The sequence below is a fragment of the Dryas octopetala genome, chromosome 9 (assembly GCF_963921425.1).
Source record: "Dryas octopetala chromosome 9, drDryOcto1.1, whole genome shotgun sequence".
Lineage (NCBI taxonomy): Eukaryota > Viridiplantae > Streptophyta > Magnoliopsida > Rosales > Rosaceae > Dryas > Dryas octopetala.
The window spans coordinates 9,495,704-9,512,806 of NC_141374.1; the positions used below are offsets into that span (position 1 = coordinate 9,495,704).

The 17,103-nt window shown below is 35.2% G+C and overlaps 1 protein-coding gene across 1 annotated transcript; it reads left to right on the plus strand.

The window, feature by feature from the left end:
- The first annotated feature begins 7,897 nt into the window (after window positions 1-7,897).
- On the plus strand, window positions 7,898-16,862 carry NRT1.1 (nitrate transporter 1.1). Its single transcript, XM_086256481.1, has 5 exons — window positions 7,898-8,055; window positions 8,154-8,331; window positions 8,458-8,497; window positions 8,748-9,322; window positions 15,812-16,862. Exons 1-5 carry the CDS (start codon window positions 7,941-7,943, stop codon window positions 16,692-16,694), a joined length of 1,791 nt encoding a protein of 596 aa, XP_086112607.1. The 5' UTR covers window positions 7,898-7,940; the 3' UTR covers window positions 16,695-16,862.
- The last annotated feature ends 241 nt before the right edge of the window (window positions 16,863-17,103 follow it).

Consider the following 17,103-nt stretch of genomic DNA (forward strand, 5'->3'; position numbering starts at 1 on the left):
TACATGATTTTCGATTTAGTTGATTTTTTGCAATATATGATGATCTTTAAAATATGACCTAAATAATTGATGGTTCGGATTATGAGATTAGTGATATGGTGGGCTCAAAAGTATGATTAGTTTTGTATTAATTTACTAACTGGTTAGCTTTAGAGCACTCCTCCTTAAAATAATATGATTAGAAATTAAAGTAGTATATATAGATGCAATGCCAACCCCTCTTTATCCTCTTGATCATATATAATTAATTACAATATGTATAGGAAATTAATATGATTAGTTGACCAACAAGCACCTCCATATGTGGATTGTCCAAAAAAGAAGAAGCATTAATTGAAGGATTTGAATCTCCAATAATTAGTCTAAACATTTCAGCTTTCTGGTCCTTAATTTTATCCAAAAAATATTCAATATTAAGTAGTGTAAGCTTACATATACAAGCATGCCACATTAAATACATTCTTATATATGTTTGTTGCAGACGAAGGACAAGGATGAACGTTATCAGCAATTCAGCACAGCAGATAAGAGTATTATGAGGTATATTATAGTACCTGCATTTTCTGGGATGTCAACCTTGCTATTTTATTACCAAATCCATACCACTGATTAGTTTTAGGCTTTTAGCTTACAAAAACAATCACGAAAATGCTAATGAAGTATTAACCATATATGGATGCAGAATATTGCGTTACCTGCATTTGCTGGGTGTGTAGCAGTGTAGGCCATTCCTATTTTACTATATATAAATATTAACCGTAAAAATTTGTTTTAGGCTATTAGCTAGTAAAATCAATCGCATATTGCATTACTACTTGCACATTCGACTGCTTTTGATATATAATCATATGTTTATATTGACCTTGTTAAAATTTTGGAATAAAACTTTGTGTATTCATTTGTTATATATTTCTTTTATCACGTGTTAGATTACATATTAAGATCACGTGAGATCCATCAACACAATAAATACATACACTAGTGATAGCTAGAAAAGTTTTAATCAACCAGAAATCAATCCATAGAACTCGTGGACAGGGTTGCTGAAGGAATCTAGACATCCATCTCAAAACCAATTGACAATAGGAGAAATAACTCAAACCCCTATAAGCCACTATACAAGGTTATACTTTTTCAATGTGGAATAATACTCCATATTCTCACACGCCTCCGTACGTGTGGCGTCACTTAAGCCAAATACGTGGACAACTCATATTGAGTGATGTGGAACACATATGGCCATTCGACCTAACACACGTGGGCGAACCTGCTCTGATACCATGAAGGAATCTAGGCATCCATTCCAAAACCAATTGGCATGGTATTAGAGCTTGGTTATCTGCGTATAAGACCCAACGGCCACACGTACTCCTACATTACCTAATACAATTTGTCCACGTGTTAGGCTCAAAATCTCGCCACACTTGGGGGAGCGTGTTGAGAGTAATGTGGAACAATATCCCACATTGAAAACTATAGCTTAGCATATATGTTTATAAGGTCTTCGACCTCTTCATTTATTACCAATTGATTTTGGATTAGATGCTCAAATTCTATAGCTGCCTCATCACAATGACAATATTTACTATATAGTGGCTGTAGGCCCAATAAGACATATATTATGTGATCTTGGAGACCTATATCATATATAATTATATGCTCGTTTATTATAAAAAGGTTCAGGATAACCACAATCAAACTCTTTTCTCCTTTTTTATGATTTGATAATCTTACTTGTTTGACGTCTAATGGAAGAGAGCTAGCTAGCTCGATCTCTTGCTAGAGCTCTCCAAACATGCGTGAGTTTTTTTATAGCCATACATGTTCCATTACACAAAAACATGAGACGGCCCTAATTTTTGTCCATAATCATAAATTATTAGTACTTAGCCTTCCAACTCACAGTTATCTGAAACCAGGTTAAGCCCCTCTTGCTTTCAGCTAGGGGTTGGCAATGGGCCGGGCCGGGCTAGCCCGGCCCAAATTTTTCGGGTTCGAGCCGGGCTCGGGCTTGAATGATAGAAGCCCAATAGGACTTTCGGGCCGGGCCGGGCCGGGCTTGGGCTTTAATACACAAGCCCAAGGCCCGCCCATCGGGCTTTGGCTTGCGGGCTTGGAGGGCCGGGCCGGGCTAGGCCCAAACGGGCGGCCCAAATAGGCCCAAAGCCTGTTTAGACACATATATATGTTAAAAAAAAATATAGGATTTTGGCTATGTTGTGATTTGAACATGAGACCTCACACAACAAACTTCAACTCTCAACCAACTGAGCTGACCAGTTTATTTGTTAAGTTTGTGAATCATAACATATTTAATAGCTTTTTCGTTTGTTTACTTCAATAAATTATTAATATGCTTATTAAGTTATTCTATAATACTATTATGTTAGTAATAGTGTAATACCATAAATAATAAACTTTTAAAATTATATACAACATTACAACTATAATAAAACATAAATGTACATATGTTTTATTATATATTTTATTACATATTTTTATAAACAAACGATGCAATTGTGTTGTCAACGATCCGAACCATTCAAATTTTAGTTCCTCACTCAAAGATAATTCGTGCAAAAAATTAGCTTAATCGGAGATGTAAAAGTGACATAATGGTGGTCGAATTAAGGAACGATCGTGGTTTTTCTAATGATGATCGAATGGGTAGATGAATGTCGATTTAGCCGATTTTTTGTACGGATGATCTTTGACTATGAACATAGAAAATGAACGGGTCAAATTGTTGAAATCAAGTTGTGGTCTTCATAATTATGGAAACAACAAGGTTTCAACGGGAAAGTTATTAGAATTATACTCTTCAAGTGTATTTATATGTAGAAGTTCACATATCGATCGTGTTTTCAACGATCCGAATCGTTCAAGTTTTAGTTCCCCACTCAAAGAGAATTCTTGCAAAAAATTAGCTTAATCGGAGATGTAAAAGTGACATAACGGTGGTCGAATTAATGAACGATTGTGGTTTTTCTAATGATAATCGAATGGGTAGATGAATTCCGATATAGCCAATTTTTTGTAAGGATGATCTTTGACTATTAACATAAAAAATGAACGGCTAAGATTGTTAAAATCACGTTGTGGTCTTCACAATTATGGAAACGACAATGTTTCAACCGGAAAGTTATTAGATTTATATTCTTCAACTCTTCAAGTGTATTTATATGTAGAAACTCACATCTCGATCGTGTTTCCAAGTTTTCAATGATCCGAACCGTTCATTTTTTAGTTTTTCACTCAAAGATCATCCCTGCAAAAAATTAGTTCAATTGGAAATGTAGAAATTAGATAATGTTGGTCCAACTTATGAACGATCGTGATTTTTCTAATGATAATCGAATGGGTAGATGAGTTCTGATTTTGCTGATTTTTTGTAAGGATGATCTTTGACTATGAATATAGAAAATGAACGGCTCAGATTGTTGAAATCACGTTGTGGTCTTCACAATTATGAAAACAATAAGGTTTCAACGAAAAAGTTATTAGAATTATACTCTTCAACTCTTCAAGTGTATTTATATGTAAAAGTGACGTAACGATGGTCGAATTAATGAATGATCATGGTTTTTTTAATGATAATCGAATGGGTAAATGAATTCCGATTTGGCTGATTTTTTGTAAGGATAATCTTTGACTATCAACATATAAAATGAACGGTTCAAATTATTAAATTAATGAACAATCATGGTTTAATAACTTTAATTATAGTTGTATTATAAAAGTTGTATATATACATATACATTTATGTTTTATTATAGTTGTAAATTTGTAATGTTGTATATAATTTTCAAAGTTTATTATTTATGGTATTACATAGTATAGTTTACACTTTACACTATTACTATTTACTAATATTATAGAATTATATAATAACTTAATAAGCATATTAATAATTTATTAGAGTAAACAAACGAAAAACCAATTAAATATGTTATGATTCACAAATTAGACAAATAAACTAGTTAGCTCAGTTGGTTGAGAGTTGAAATTTGTTCTATGAGGTCTCAAGTTCAATTCATAACATAGCCAAAATCCTATATTTTTTTTTATTGAAGATATTAAACGGGCTTTGGGCGGGCCTAAGCGGGCCGGGCTTTGGGCGGGCCGTGGGCTTCAAGGGGATGGCCCAAGCCCAACCCAAGAAATTTTCGGGCCGGGCCGGGCCGGCCCAAATGTCGGGCCAAATCGGGCTTCGGGCCCAATGGGCTGGGCGGGCTTCGGGTGGGCTTCGGGCCTTGGGCTATTTGGTGAGCCCTACTTTCAGCCTCTCCCTCTGCATTTCTTTTTATCATAATTTTTTATTTGCATAAACTCTCTCTCTCTCTCTTGATCTCTCTTCCATTAGGGATATTAGATATTGTATAGTCTTGCCAATCAGTGTACTTTTTAATCCAGCATAATAAGAAGCTATAATTCAGCCACTTGTCATGTCTTGTCCGGTTGATTGGCTCTTGGAGCACATGAAAGAATACTTGGAATTTTGAGATCCTATCTGATACCATATATTCATACTAGATCATGATCCGGCCTGCATCATTATTAGTTTATTAAAATGAAAATATTGATCATTGGCTTATGACTGAGAACAGATCCAATTTATAATTAAATATGAAGCCAAAGGTCAACAGAATCAGTCCAGAAAAGAAAACAACAAAAAAAAAAGGCAAAATTTTCTTATGATTAATTTTATGTCTTTTAAGCAATTAATTTCCACAAAAAGAAAAAGAAAAAAAGCAGTGATATACAGACTCGCTCGATCATGTAGAAGGGATATGGTTTATTGCATGGTCTCAAAACATGTACCAACTCTTGAGATTGGGAGAATTCGAAGTTCTAAGTTTGAGGGTAAAAATGGAAAAGGTGAATTTAAGAGTGGAAGATTACCTAATATACCCTCTGCCTATTACAAGGAGGTGCTTTTAATTATTTGCATCTATTACTTCATTAATCTTATATCTTTTCTTAAAAGTTTTGAAAAATAACTAATTTGATCTATGTAGATTGACCGTTTTTTCAACTAACTGTCTATAATTCAAGAAGATTTCATTTTAGTTAGAAAAAGTTGTCACGTGAAATGTCAAGACATAGACCTTAATTATCGAAAAAAATTTCAGTCTAACTAATTGACAGATTCCTTAATTTATGTTTCATTATAAACAATCTAATTGCAAGTATTTTAGTGAAAAAAACACTCAAATGATCATTTCTCCAAAAGTTTCTTAATTTTGTGTTTCACGCTTACTTTTTTAATTTTTTTAATTTACTTTGAACTTTAAAAAAGAAAAAAAGCAAATTAAACTAGCTAGTCATAGCGCACGTCATAGCAACACCATTGTCGGTCAGAGGAATGGGAAGAGGGAAGCGAGGCCAAAATGAGTTTGTTTTTTATTTATTTTTTGAATAAACAATTTTTAATAGATGAGAATATCGTGAGTGCAATAATAATTAAAGGTCTGATGAGTAACGAGTTCAATGATTAATGTAAATAGAAGCATTGGAGCCCCATTTATGTCAATTCCATTCCATTAATTGAAGGTTGGTACCTAGAGATGTATGGGCGCTATATTTGTAAGGACAATGTTATTTTGTTCAACTTTTTAACTTTTTTTTTTTGGTCAATTTACGTGGCATGTTTTGATTTTTAACACATTTAAAAATTATAATATTGAAACTTGTTTATCAATCACCTATATATTAAGTGTTAATTCTCCCAAAATCTAAGAATTAAAATTTAATATTTAAACTATAATAATGATTCTACACCCTAAAGTAAGCAACCATATTAAAGTCTCATAGATGAAATTTAAAAAAAAAAAAAGACAAAAAAAAAAGTTGGTACAAGTGTTGAGCTAGGAGAAAATTTTAGCTAAAATACTCTAACTATACTTCATGTCTCTATTTAGGATATGAATTTCACTTTGTGTCAGCTAAGAACTAAAACTTTTACTTTTTGTCAATTAAGAATCCTGTTTTTTTTTTTTTCAGTTTTTATTTCAACTTTAGCTCGATGTTGGACTTATCAAACCTCCACCAAATTCAACAAACTTATACTGAGTTTAAAGCTATATTTTTCATCTTTACAACTATATAAAAATCACTCAAATCAAACATCTACAACTCCAAATAATCGGCCCCAAAGTAGGGTACTCGAAACTGTCCAATTAGACCTCTGGGAAAATATCTGGAAAATTAGACAATTTCGGGTACCCTATTTTGGGGCTGATTATTTGGAGTTGTAGAGGTTCGATTTAGGTGATCTTTATATGATTGTAAAGAGAAGATGCATATCTTTAAATTAATATAATTTTTCTGAATTTGGTAAGGTTTAATAGGTCCACCGTCGAGCCAAAATTGAGATAAAAACTGAAGAAAAAAAAAAGTCTTTAATTGATATAAAATGAAAATTTCAATTCTCTATTAACACAAAATGAAATTCATATTCTGAATAAAGACATGTGATATAATTGAAGTCATTTAGCTAAAAAATTTTCCATTGAGTTAAAGAGTATTTATCTTACTTTAAATTGGGTAATCCAATTGCTAGGTCCAAATGGGGGAGCATCCGCCATTTTTCAATTCCAAATTTCTGAATTCTAATTGTAGATCGAGAAAAAAAAAAATTTCAAACTCTTGAGTTAGCTCAAATAACGAAAAGAAGTAAAGCAATAAGTTAAGATTAAAAAAGTTAAGAATTTGATTTATTTCGATGCGAAAAGAAAAAACAAAAACTTCAATTTCATATCTAGCCAACTTCTTTCAAAGTAAGTGGCACTCCCATTTAGATTTAAGATAATGTGTTTGAGCCATCGTAATTAATACTATAATAAAATTATATCTTATTATAATGTAGAGATTATTATTATTTATAACTGGCTAGGTGGAAGTTATTATTATATAGAGTATCACTATAAAGAAGTTTTACTGTAGTATATATTAATCACATTGGCCCAAACACATTATCTTTTACGTCACATTTGGAGTACTACTCCTCGTGTATCTTCTTACACTGGTTCCTTTTTTTTTTTGTCTGAATCTTCTTACATTGTAAAATGGAGTGCAGATACTTTAACATACCTTGCCTATATATATTATATCTTTTTGGACACATTTGGATTTGATGATTATTCGATCAGTTAATTAAATTGTTAGCATCACATATAGGTTTGGAAATTAATTGAGAAACATAGGAGAGAGTTTTTTTATATTTTTTCTTTAGCTATGAATTCAAGATAAATAATGATTTAGAGGAATGATTTGAAATAACACTTGTTTTATGAGTAATTGAAAATCCTAGCTTTCTTCTTCTTTCTTCCAAGTAACCAGATTTTTATGTGAATTTTCATTAACATTACAAGGATGTCCTCTTGATCACTGATTAGCTTTGTTGAAATATCACTACAAGAAATAACCCTTATCATTGTGACTGGTCAGGGTGATCAGATATTCTGTTTGTAAAGGTATCGTAATCAAAATTCTATTGTGGTAACTAGATTTGTCGGCCACAATACGTAATGGGATTCCAATTCATAATTTGGAATCATTATTTTGTCCCACAAGTGTGAGGAAATCAAGCTAAATGAAGCTAGCTTGGCTTACAGGTGTCATTTCAACCCCAATGTCTGTACATGACCAATATTAATGAGATCGATAACTACATAAATACGTAATCCAATGTCTATTCCAATTTAAATATGGTGCAGCCACATCATTCAATATTACAAATATATATCATGCACTGTCCTCTTTTATCAATGCAATGGTCCTTGCTAGCTAGCTATGACCTCCCCCACATTATAAAAAGGCCACAAGGCCCCAGTTTCACCACTCTCTTATTAGCTAGTCTCTTATACACAATAATTAACAAACACTTCTAATTTGACCTCTCGAGCACCAGCAAGGTAGTAACCAAATCAAATAATTCTATGACGAGTCTCCCATCCACACAAGGCAAGATCCTCCCAGATGCCTGGGACTACAAAGGCCGCCCCGCCGACCGGGCCACCACCGGCGGCTGGACTTCCGCCGCCATGATTCTAGGTATATATATATATATATATATATATATATGTCTGCCTTCCACCATTTATGATTTGAGGTTTGGTTTTGGTGTGTTTTATTTGATTTACTTTCATCAGGTGGAGAGGCATGTGAGAGGCTAACAACACTTGGTATTGCGGTGAACTTGGTGACTTATTTGACGGGCACCATGCACTTGGGCAATGCTTCCTCGGCCAACACCGTCACCAACTTCCTCGGCACTTCTTTTATGCTCTGCTTGCTCGGCGGCTTTGTCGCCGACACCTTCCTTGGCAGGTAACTCCTGGCCCATTTCATCAATATATGGATTGCACATCATATCGATCCATATTCATTGTAATTAATATGGTTTGGTGTGTCATGTGGGTGGGTTGATTAATTTTGCTTCCTCTGTTTTGTAAGGTACCTCACCGTCGCCATCTTTGCCACCGTTCAAGCAACTGTAAGTTTTGTTGCCTACCTCCGCCATTCAATCATTAATAACTCTCACCTTACATCCATACCAAAATAAATGCTCGAGCTAATGTTGTTTAACCAAAATATGTTGTTCAACTACACACTTTTTAATATGGGTAGTGATTTACGCATTCTTATTTTGTACGCTTGCACTCCTCTCACTCTTATTGATCTACCCTACGTCTTAGCTCTTGAAATTAATTTCTTTGTTTCTGCTTGTTGATTTTGGTTAATAGGGTGTCACAATATTGACCATCTCCACCACCGTCCCCAGCCTCCGACCACCGAAATGCGCGGCCGAAACGGACCCAACTTGCGTCCCCGCGAGCGGCAAGCAGCTAATGGTTCTGTACATAGCGCTCTACCTGACTGCCCTCGGCACCGGCGGCCTAAAGTCGAGCGTCTCCGGGTTCGGCTCCGACCAATTCGACGACTCCGACAAGGAGGAAAGAATCCAAATGACCAACTTCTTCAACTGGTTCTTCTTCTTCATAAGCATCGGCTCACTCGCCGCGGTCACCGTTCTTGTTTACATCCAAGACAACATGGGGAGACAATGGGGCTACGGAATCTCTGCCTGTGCAATTGTGCTCGGCCTCCTTGTCTTCTTGACGGGCACAAAACGGTACCGTTTCAAGAAACTGGTGGGCAGTCCCTTGACCCAGATTGCGGCGGTGTTTGTGGCGGCGTGGAAGAACAGGCACGCGGAGTTGCCGTCGGATTTGTCGTTGCTGTATAACGTTCATGACATTGATGAGGGACAGAAGAAGAAGAAGCTGAAGCAGAGGTTGCCCCATTCCAAGCAGTTCCGGTTAGTGTCTATTTTAACTGCACCAACTTTTTTTCTGTTTCATCATGTATCCACTTTTGGTGCTAAATATCTCTATTTTTTTTCTCAACTTAAAAAATAAAAATAAAAAATAGAAAAATTTTGTCCAACAAAATAATGATACATAAGGTAAAAAAAAAATTAGGAAAAAAATTTAAGACAATTAACATTTTCCTTCCACTTAATAAATAATTTAATAGTAGTTCAAACGGTATAACAACATAACATATCATATAAAATAACTTAATATATCAGCACCAGCGTTTTAGAGCTAATTTGTTAATAAGATATTATACTATAACCAAGGAGTAAAATTTCGGTTTCGAGGAAATTTTCGATGGAAATTTCGACGGAAATTTTCGTGGAAATTTCGATTAAAATTTCGATTTCGATAAAATTAGATAAAAACGACGGAAATTGTTATCAAAATATGAAAATTTTGAATGAAAGTTGACCATATGTTTATTTAACATATTATCTACAATATTAATAAAAAACATTGAAGAAACCAAATTATATAATAGGTTTCATGTGATATAAGATGAATATAATGCGCGTTGGAGGCAAATACTGTTAAACAAAATTAGTATAATGAATAATGAAATCAGTATATTCTTTATACTCTATAATTTATACACTAACCCTAATACTAAACCCTATATACTCTATATATTCTAATACTCTTTATACTCTATAATCTATGCACTAAACTCTATATACTGTATGTTCTTTAAGATATGGACTATATGGTATAAGATATTATGATTTAGGCCCTTTAGGGTATTCTTCCCCACCAAGCACCAGCCCTCTGCCTCTCTCCCCCCAACCCAGTCCATCCCCGACACACCCCCCCTCACCCAGCCCCTCCCAGCCCCTTTTCTGTGAGACCTTGTATTTTCCAAATAATTATTTTAAATATTTTGAGAATTTATTTTAAGGATTTTGAGAATTTATTTGGAATTTAAAAAGGTTTTAATTTAATTTTAATTATTTAATTATTTTTGTTTTAAATTAGGCTTGACCCAAAGTTAACTTTTAAATTTAGTGGACTTTTGATTCGGACTTTGGGCACGTTAGATAGGTCTCGAGTTCACGAGTTCGTAGACACGTAGCACGCGTCGATCGGAGTTATGGTTTGAAAGTTACGGACATTTGAAGTAAAGGGCAATTTTGTAATTTTTACAAAAGGGGTTTTAAAACCCAAAAACCAGATTTTTATCCCATTCTCTCTCTCTCTCTCTCTCTCTCTCTCTCTCTCTCTCTCTCTCTCTCTCTCTCGCGTGCCTCACCTTCGCCGCGCCTGCCACCGGCGCGTGGCGGCGCCTCCAGCCATGGCTGGCAACGGGACCGGCCCAGATCTCCTCGCCGTTCTTCCTTCTTCCTCCCCCTGGTGGCGGCGCAGCCCAGAAACCTCCCCCGAGTCGCGAACCAGCTGAGGCCGATCCTTGGAGCTCCGGCGGCGATCTCACTTTTCCGGCAACGACGCGATCTCCCATCACCTGGGTTGTCTTCCTCTCGTCACGGTGAGTCTGCCCATGTGCTTCCCTGGCTCCGACGACCCCGCACGGCGGCGGATCGAAGATTTTGCCAATTTTCCCGAAACCAGCCCCCAAACCCAGCCGAAATTTCGAGAAATTTCACCAATTTCGCCGAAAATAATTGGGTATGTGATAAAATTTCGGTGACCCAAAAAAACGAAATTTTCAGCGAAATTTCGCCGAAAATTTCGAAATTTCATTCCTTGACTATAACCATCATTTTGGATTCACTATATAATATATTTTCATATATATTCCCAACGGTTCATTTTTTAGTTCCTCATTTAAAGACTATTCTTACACATAATCAACTCAATCGAAAACTATTTAGTCATTTAATTATCATCACAATCATTTCCATGTTTTATCAAAAAGATTATATTCGTTCATTTACTTAAGTACAATTATCTTATTAATAATTAATTAAAAGATTTTTTATTTAGTTAATTTTTTACAAGGGAAATCTTTGAATAGGGACATAAAATATGAAGAGTGTTGTTATTTGCACACCATTTTCTCCTACACACCCTTTATCCTCTTTTAAAATTTGAAATTTTTCTTTTAACACACCTCTCATTACTAAAATATCTTTATCTCACCAAATTTCTCATTGCACACCCGACACACTCATCAAACACCACACACCCCACCCAACAATCAAACAATACACACCTCTCACCAAAAACCAACAAACACACCACCACCGTGCGCAGCGCCCCAACCCCACTTCTCTCTCCTACCTCCCTTTCTCTCTCTGGCTTATCAACCCAGCCACTTTCTTTTTCCTCACTCTCTTTCTCTCTCCCGAACCCACACTCTCTCTCCCGACTCCACCTCCCAGCAACACCACCTCTCCTGCAAGCTCCGCGAAGCCCAACTGCCTGCTCCAACTCCTTCCAGCCATCGCTTGCAGCACTGAGCTCAAACACTCGTCCACCCAACTATCTGGTTGCACCGTCGAAGCTGCCCGCACCGTTCGGCACTGATATGTCGAAACTAACAGTTTCGTTCGGCAGTCATCCGCCGAAGAATGTGAGTTTCGTTAGGCAGGTACCCACCAAACATTCACGATCTGTTCGGTAGGTGCCCACCGAACCAGCTGCAATTTTTTCGAGGTGGAAGCTCGACGGTGCGCGCTAATGAAGGAGTTGTTGCTGATGTCGGCGGCTCGAGGGAAGCTGGGCACTTCTCCGATGTGGAAGAACAGCTGGAGGCACTTCTGATGTTGATGGAGCAGCTAGACACTTCTCCGGGGTGGAAGCTCGAACGGTGCGACGCGGGAGTGGCGCTGGTGGCAGCTTGGCTCTGTTAGAGACAAGACAGAGAAAATGAGGAGGTGACCGGTGGTGGTCTCACCACCTGGTTCACCGGTATTCACCGCCGGGCAGAGAAAATCCGAGAGAGAGAGAGAGAGAGAGAGAGAGAGAGAGAGAGAAAGGTGATCAGTGGGTTGTCGAACATTGGGAGGTAGATGAGGTAGGGTGATCTTGGTGTTGTTGACGGAAGAGTTGTAGACAAAAGAAAATAAAAAGGAGGAAAAAGTTGCAGACTGCCAAATGAAGAAGGACAAGAAATAAGGAAAAAAAAAAAGAGGTGTAGTCTGCAGACACGAAGGAGAGGAAATAAGGGAAAAAAAAATAAAAAGGAAGAAGAGAGGGGTGTGTTAGGAAGGGCTTTAGGGTATTTTTATAATAGGGTAAATTTGTAAATTCATTAATTAAGTGATAGGGGTGTGCAAAAAAAAAAAAAGTGTGTAAATAGCAGCACTTAGTATGAACGGTTTGAATTATGATATCAAGTTATATAGTGGATCCAAAAATATAATTATTTTTGTATTATTTTACTAACTAGTTAGTACTAAAGGGCTCTTAGAAAGTATATTAATATAATAATCTTTTTTATATTGTTAACAATTTTGTTAGTGTTGAATTTGAATCTACTTTTAATAAATAAATAGGGAAATTCAACCTCTACATATGTAAATTAATTAGAATGTTTTCGTATTAGAAAGCTTTGCAATATTAAATTATGAATCTGAATCATTAATTTAATTAACTCTTAACACAATATGTAATTCAAATTCACATCTCACTGGCTATCTCACAAAATAGCATTGCCTAAGATAATAAGCTAACATATATAGTACTTTGTCACCAACACTTACTAGGGAATAGGACGTGACAAGAACAAGCAGTGGTTTGCCTTTTCTTGTTGGATAATCATGTACCAACCAAAATTAATTAGCCAATCAGATCAGAGACAATAATGCATTGATATAAGATTTCTTGGTGAGATGGTTTTTGGTCATCCAAAACCTGAGTATGAGATAGACAGGTAGCCGACCTTGTTTGACTAAAACTCCCCTTACAAGTTAATAGCCATTTTAATTATGAAACAGCAACTTATGTATATATATGCTTCGGACTAGCAACAGGTCTGTATGCATTTAGCCCAAAATCACCTCTACAATTCTTATCTAGTTTTCCATGTCCCATCTGAGTTGCATCATATCCAGTGTCCTATTTTTTTTCTCTGTGACATCATTTGTAGCAACCATTAATACAAGCAACCCCAATTCTTACCAATAGAAATTCTACTTTTAGTGCAAGGCATATATTGTCAAATAATGCAACAAAACTGATAATATATTAATAGATACAATTAATAACATTCTCTTATTAAATATTTGGCATATTAACAGACTATCAATTCATATGCTATATATTTTAACAATAATGCTAGTTGTCCCATTTTTTTTTTCCACATTTGTATTTCACCTGATGTGTCATTACTTTACTGGAAGGGTATTTCCTTTTTCTTTTTTAGGTTTTATTTTTTAATTTTTAGTATCCAATGTATGAATGTCATGTAAGATGGTATGAAATTGTGGTATAAAAATGTAGTAAATGTAGCATTACTGATATTTTAACCAAAATTCGCATGATCAATAGTCTAAATAGTATTTTGATAGCATAATATGTCAAATATTTTAAAAAATACCACAACATTGAAGAGAGTGTTTGAATTGAAGCTTGAAGGGGTTGTAAGATGGTATGTGTCAGTGAAGTAAGTGGTGCTATAATTTTTTAGTAAAATTTTCATATAACAAGTGTTTATATATATTTATTATCTCTATTTCTTTCGTCGTATATGATTTAATATATGATAAAAAAATTAATAAACACATGAGTGTATATATTAAAATTTTGTCGTAATTTACATGTAAAGAATAAAAAGCATGAATCATGAGGGGTGGGGCCAGTCTCACGCTTGTTGTCTTGGACATGGATCCAGTTCTCACAATATGCATGCATATGAGGTTTCTGATCATCACTCACGGACACAATTGCCTATATATTCCACTGCCTAGCCTGTTGTGTTGTCCCTGTTCCCTTGCATTCCATCATATACTCTCTATTATTAGAACATGACACATTTAGTGAGGATTCCTAATAAGTTTATTTAAGGGATTTTTTGTGGGTCAATTTTATATTATATTTTGATGACCGGAATCGTTTATTTTTTTAGTCTTTATTGAAGAATTGTCTTTATAAAAAATTAGATTAATCAGAAACTATTTGATCGTTAATTAAATGATCACTATTTCAAGTGTTTATCAAAAATATTTTGTTTGTCTATCTATTTGATCAAAGTTTGATAGCTTAATGACTTTCTATTTGTCTAATTTTTGATAAGGATGATTTTTGAATATAAACTTAAAAAAAATGGTTCAAATCGATGAAATACTATATAAAATAGGCCCCATAAGAAATTCCTTAAATAAAATTATTTGAAAAATCTCTCTCCAAAATAGGCATGATTATTACAAAATCTGCTTTTTCAAGTCCTTTTCTGTATTATATATTACGACCTTTTGCCAGATTTGTCACACAAACTGGCACATAAAACAACAAGTCCTAAAATAAAAAAGAAGAAAATAACAAAAAGGATGATTCATGTGAAGCTCACCAAATACCACTTCCCTTGTGTATGTTCACATGACCATGTTTGTGGAGTGATGTTATTATTCGAAAATGTTTTTAAAAAAATTCAAATATGGTACACTTACGCCAAACACCACTTCCCTATATGCACCGAGAACTACCTTGTTTTTGTTATGTGATACGTTTGTATGATATAAGTATATAACAATGTTATTGTCACTATGAAGTTTTGGATTTGGCTGAGAAGACATGAATTATGTTAGGTCTGATGTCATGCTTAAAAAAATAAATAAATAGACTCCAAAAACTTAAATTATTAAAATTATATTAGATAACCACTAAACTCTAAAATTTTAGATTTAATTTTATATTATCGTGTCAGAGTTCTGGTTCCAATAGGTCCTGAATTCGAGACCTTCATCGATCATACATCTCCCCTTTATCATGTTAAACTACAGGGTAGAGTTGCAACTAAATTGTCTGTATTTATATGTTTCTTTTACGTGTAGAATGAGACACATGTGAGAAAGAACATTAACTTAATATACATTGTTTGCATATTCTCAATTTTCAGAATCTAGCAGTTGTCAATAAAATCTTGAGAAACAACTTAATTTGAACTAAGAATAAATTACTTTTATAGAGTTTTAATCCTTGTAAAAGATGCTTAGACCTTAATTTCATTATTTAAGAGTGGATTTTCTGAGTAGAATGAAAAGATGTTTTGATTATTAGAAAGTAAATAATGAGATGGGAATGTGTTTTTCCAATTTTAGTTCAAGTCATATGCAGGTCGGAAAAAATGTTAAAGGGACCACATTTTTAGAGTATATAACTCATTTCATTATATTACGTGACACCAATACCCACCATAAAATGTGACTGGCTAATGTGATCCATAAGTCCTCTTTCTAAACGTGTAAAACCTTCTGACTCAGCATTTTGCAATAACTAATGGAGTATGGACTAATTGGTTTCTTCTTGTGCAGTTTCTTGGATAAGGCAGCAATCAAGCCCCCACCAGAAACAGAGAGTGGGACTACTACTATGATGATAAACAAGTGGAGTTTATCAACCCTAACCGATGTTGAAGAAGTCAAATTGATCATCAGAATGCTACCCATTTGGGCCACCACCATCATGTTTTGGACAGTCTATGCCCAAATGACCACGTTCTCAGTGTCACAAGCAACTTCCATGGATCGCCACATTGGCAAGTCCTTTCAAATCCCCCCTGCATCCCTCACTGCTTTCTTTGTGGGCAGCATTCTCTTGACTGTCCCAATCTATGACCGATTGATAGTCCCAGCTGCAAGAAAATTACTAAAAAACCCACAAGGCCTAACCCCATTGCAAAGAATTGGGGTTGGCCTTGTCTTCTCAATCTTTGCAATGGTAGCAGCAGCACTCACAGAATTGAAGCGTTCGAAGGCCGCAAGATCACATGGTTTGACAGATGATCCAAGGGCTGAGATCCCACTAAGTGTTTTCTGGCTGGTCCCACAGTTTTTCTTTGTGGGGTCAGGGGAGGCCTTCACATATATAGGGCAGCTTGACTTTTTCTTGAGGGAGTGTCCTAAAGGAATGAAGACCATGAGCACAGGGCTGTTTTTGAGCACCCTTTCATTAGGGTTTTTCTTTAGCTCTCTATTGGTGACAATTGTGCATAAGGTGACTGGGGACAGGAAGCCATGGCTAGCAGACAATCTGAATCAAGGGAAGCTTTATGATTTCTATTGGCTATTGGCAATTTTGAGTGCTTTGAATTTGGTGATCTATTTGGGTTGTGCCAAATGGTATGTGTACAAGGACAAGAGGCTTGCTGAGGAGAGCATTGAATTAGAGGAACCAGAGGTTATTGGTCATGCCTAATGTGTACATTTTTCAGTTACTCATCTGTCTCTGTTTTCTTTTCCTTTTCTTTTTCTTTTTTACTTCATAAGCTTGTAATCTTTTATGTACAAAAAGTAAGGAATGAAGAAATGAAGAATCATTAAGCTTGTCAAATGATCACCTTCACATTTTTTTAATTTCACACAAGCCAAGGTATTAATTATCTTAGCAGGTTTATATTCCTCCAATATTGTTCGGCTCATCAAATCTATTCACTAAATAATATGCTAGTGTTTCATCTATTTAAATCCAACTCAATTCTATGTAACTAAGAAGTAAAAGAAAAAAAAAATCTATGTAACTAAGAAAAATATGGGTCAATTCTAAACTTTATTTATTTTGAGCAAGTAATATACTGACACATCATTTAGTGACGCTATCACAATAT

Bases quoted from the DNA above. Each gene is read 5' to 3' on its own strand.
- NRT1.1 (XM_086256481.1), top strand. From the start codon at position 7,941: ATGACGAGTCTCCCATCCACACAAGGCAAGATCCTCCCAGATGCCTGG. The intron at 8,056-8,153 runs GTATATATATAT...TACTTTCATCAG, and splicing joins TTCCGCCGCCATGATTCTAG to GTGGAGAGGCATGTGAGAGG. The intron at 8,498-8,747 runs GTAAGTTTTGTT...TTTGGTTAATAG, and splicing joins TTGCCACCGTTCAAGCAACT to GGTGTCACAATATTGACCAT.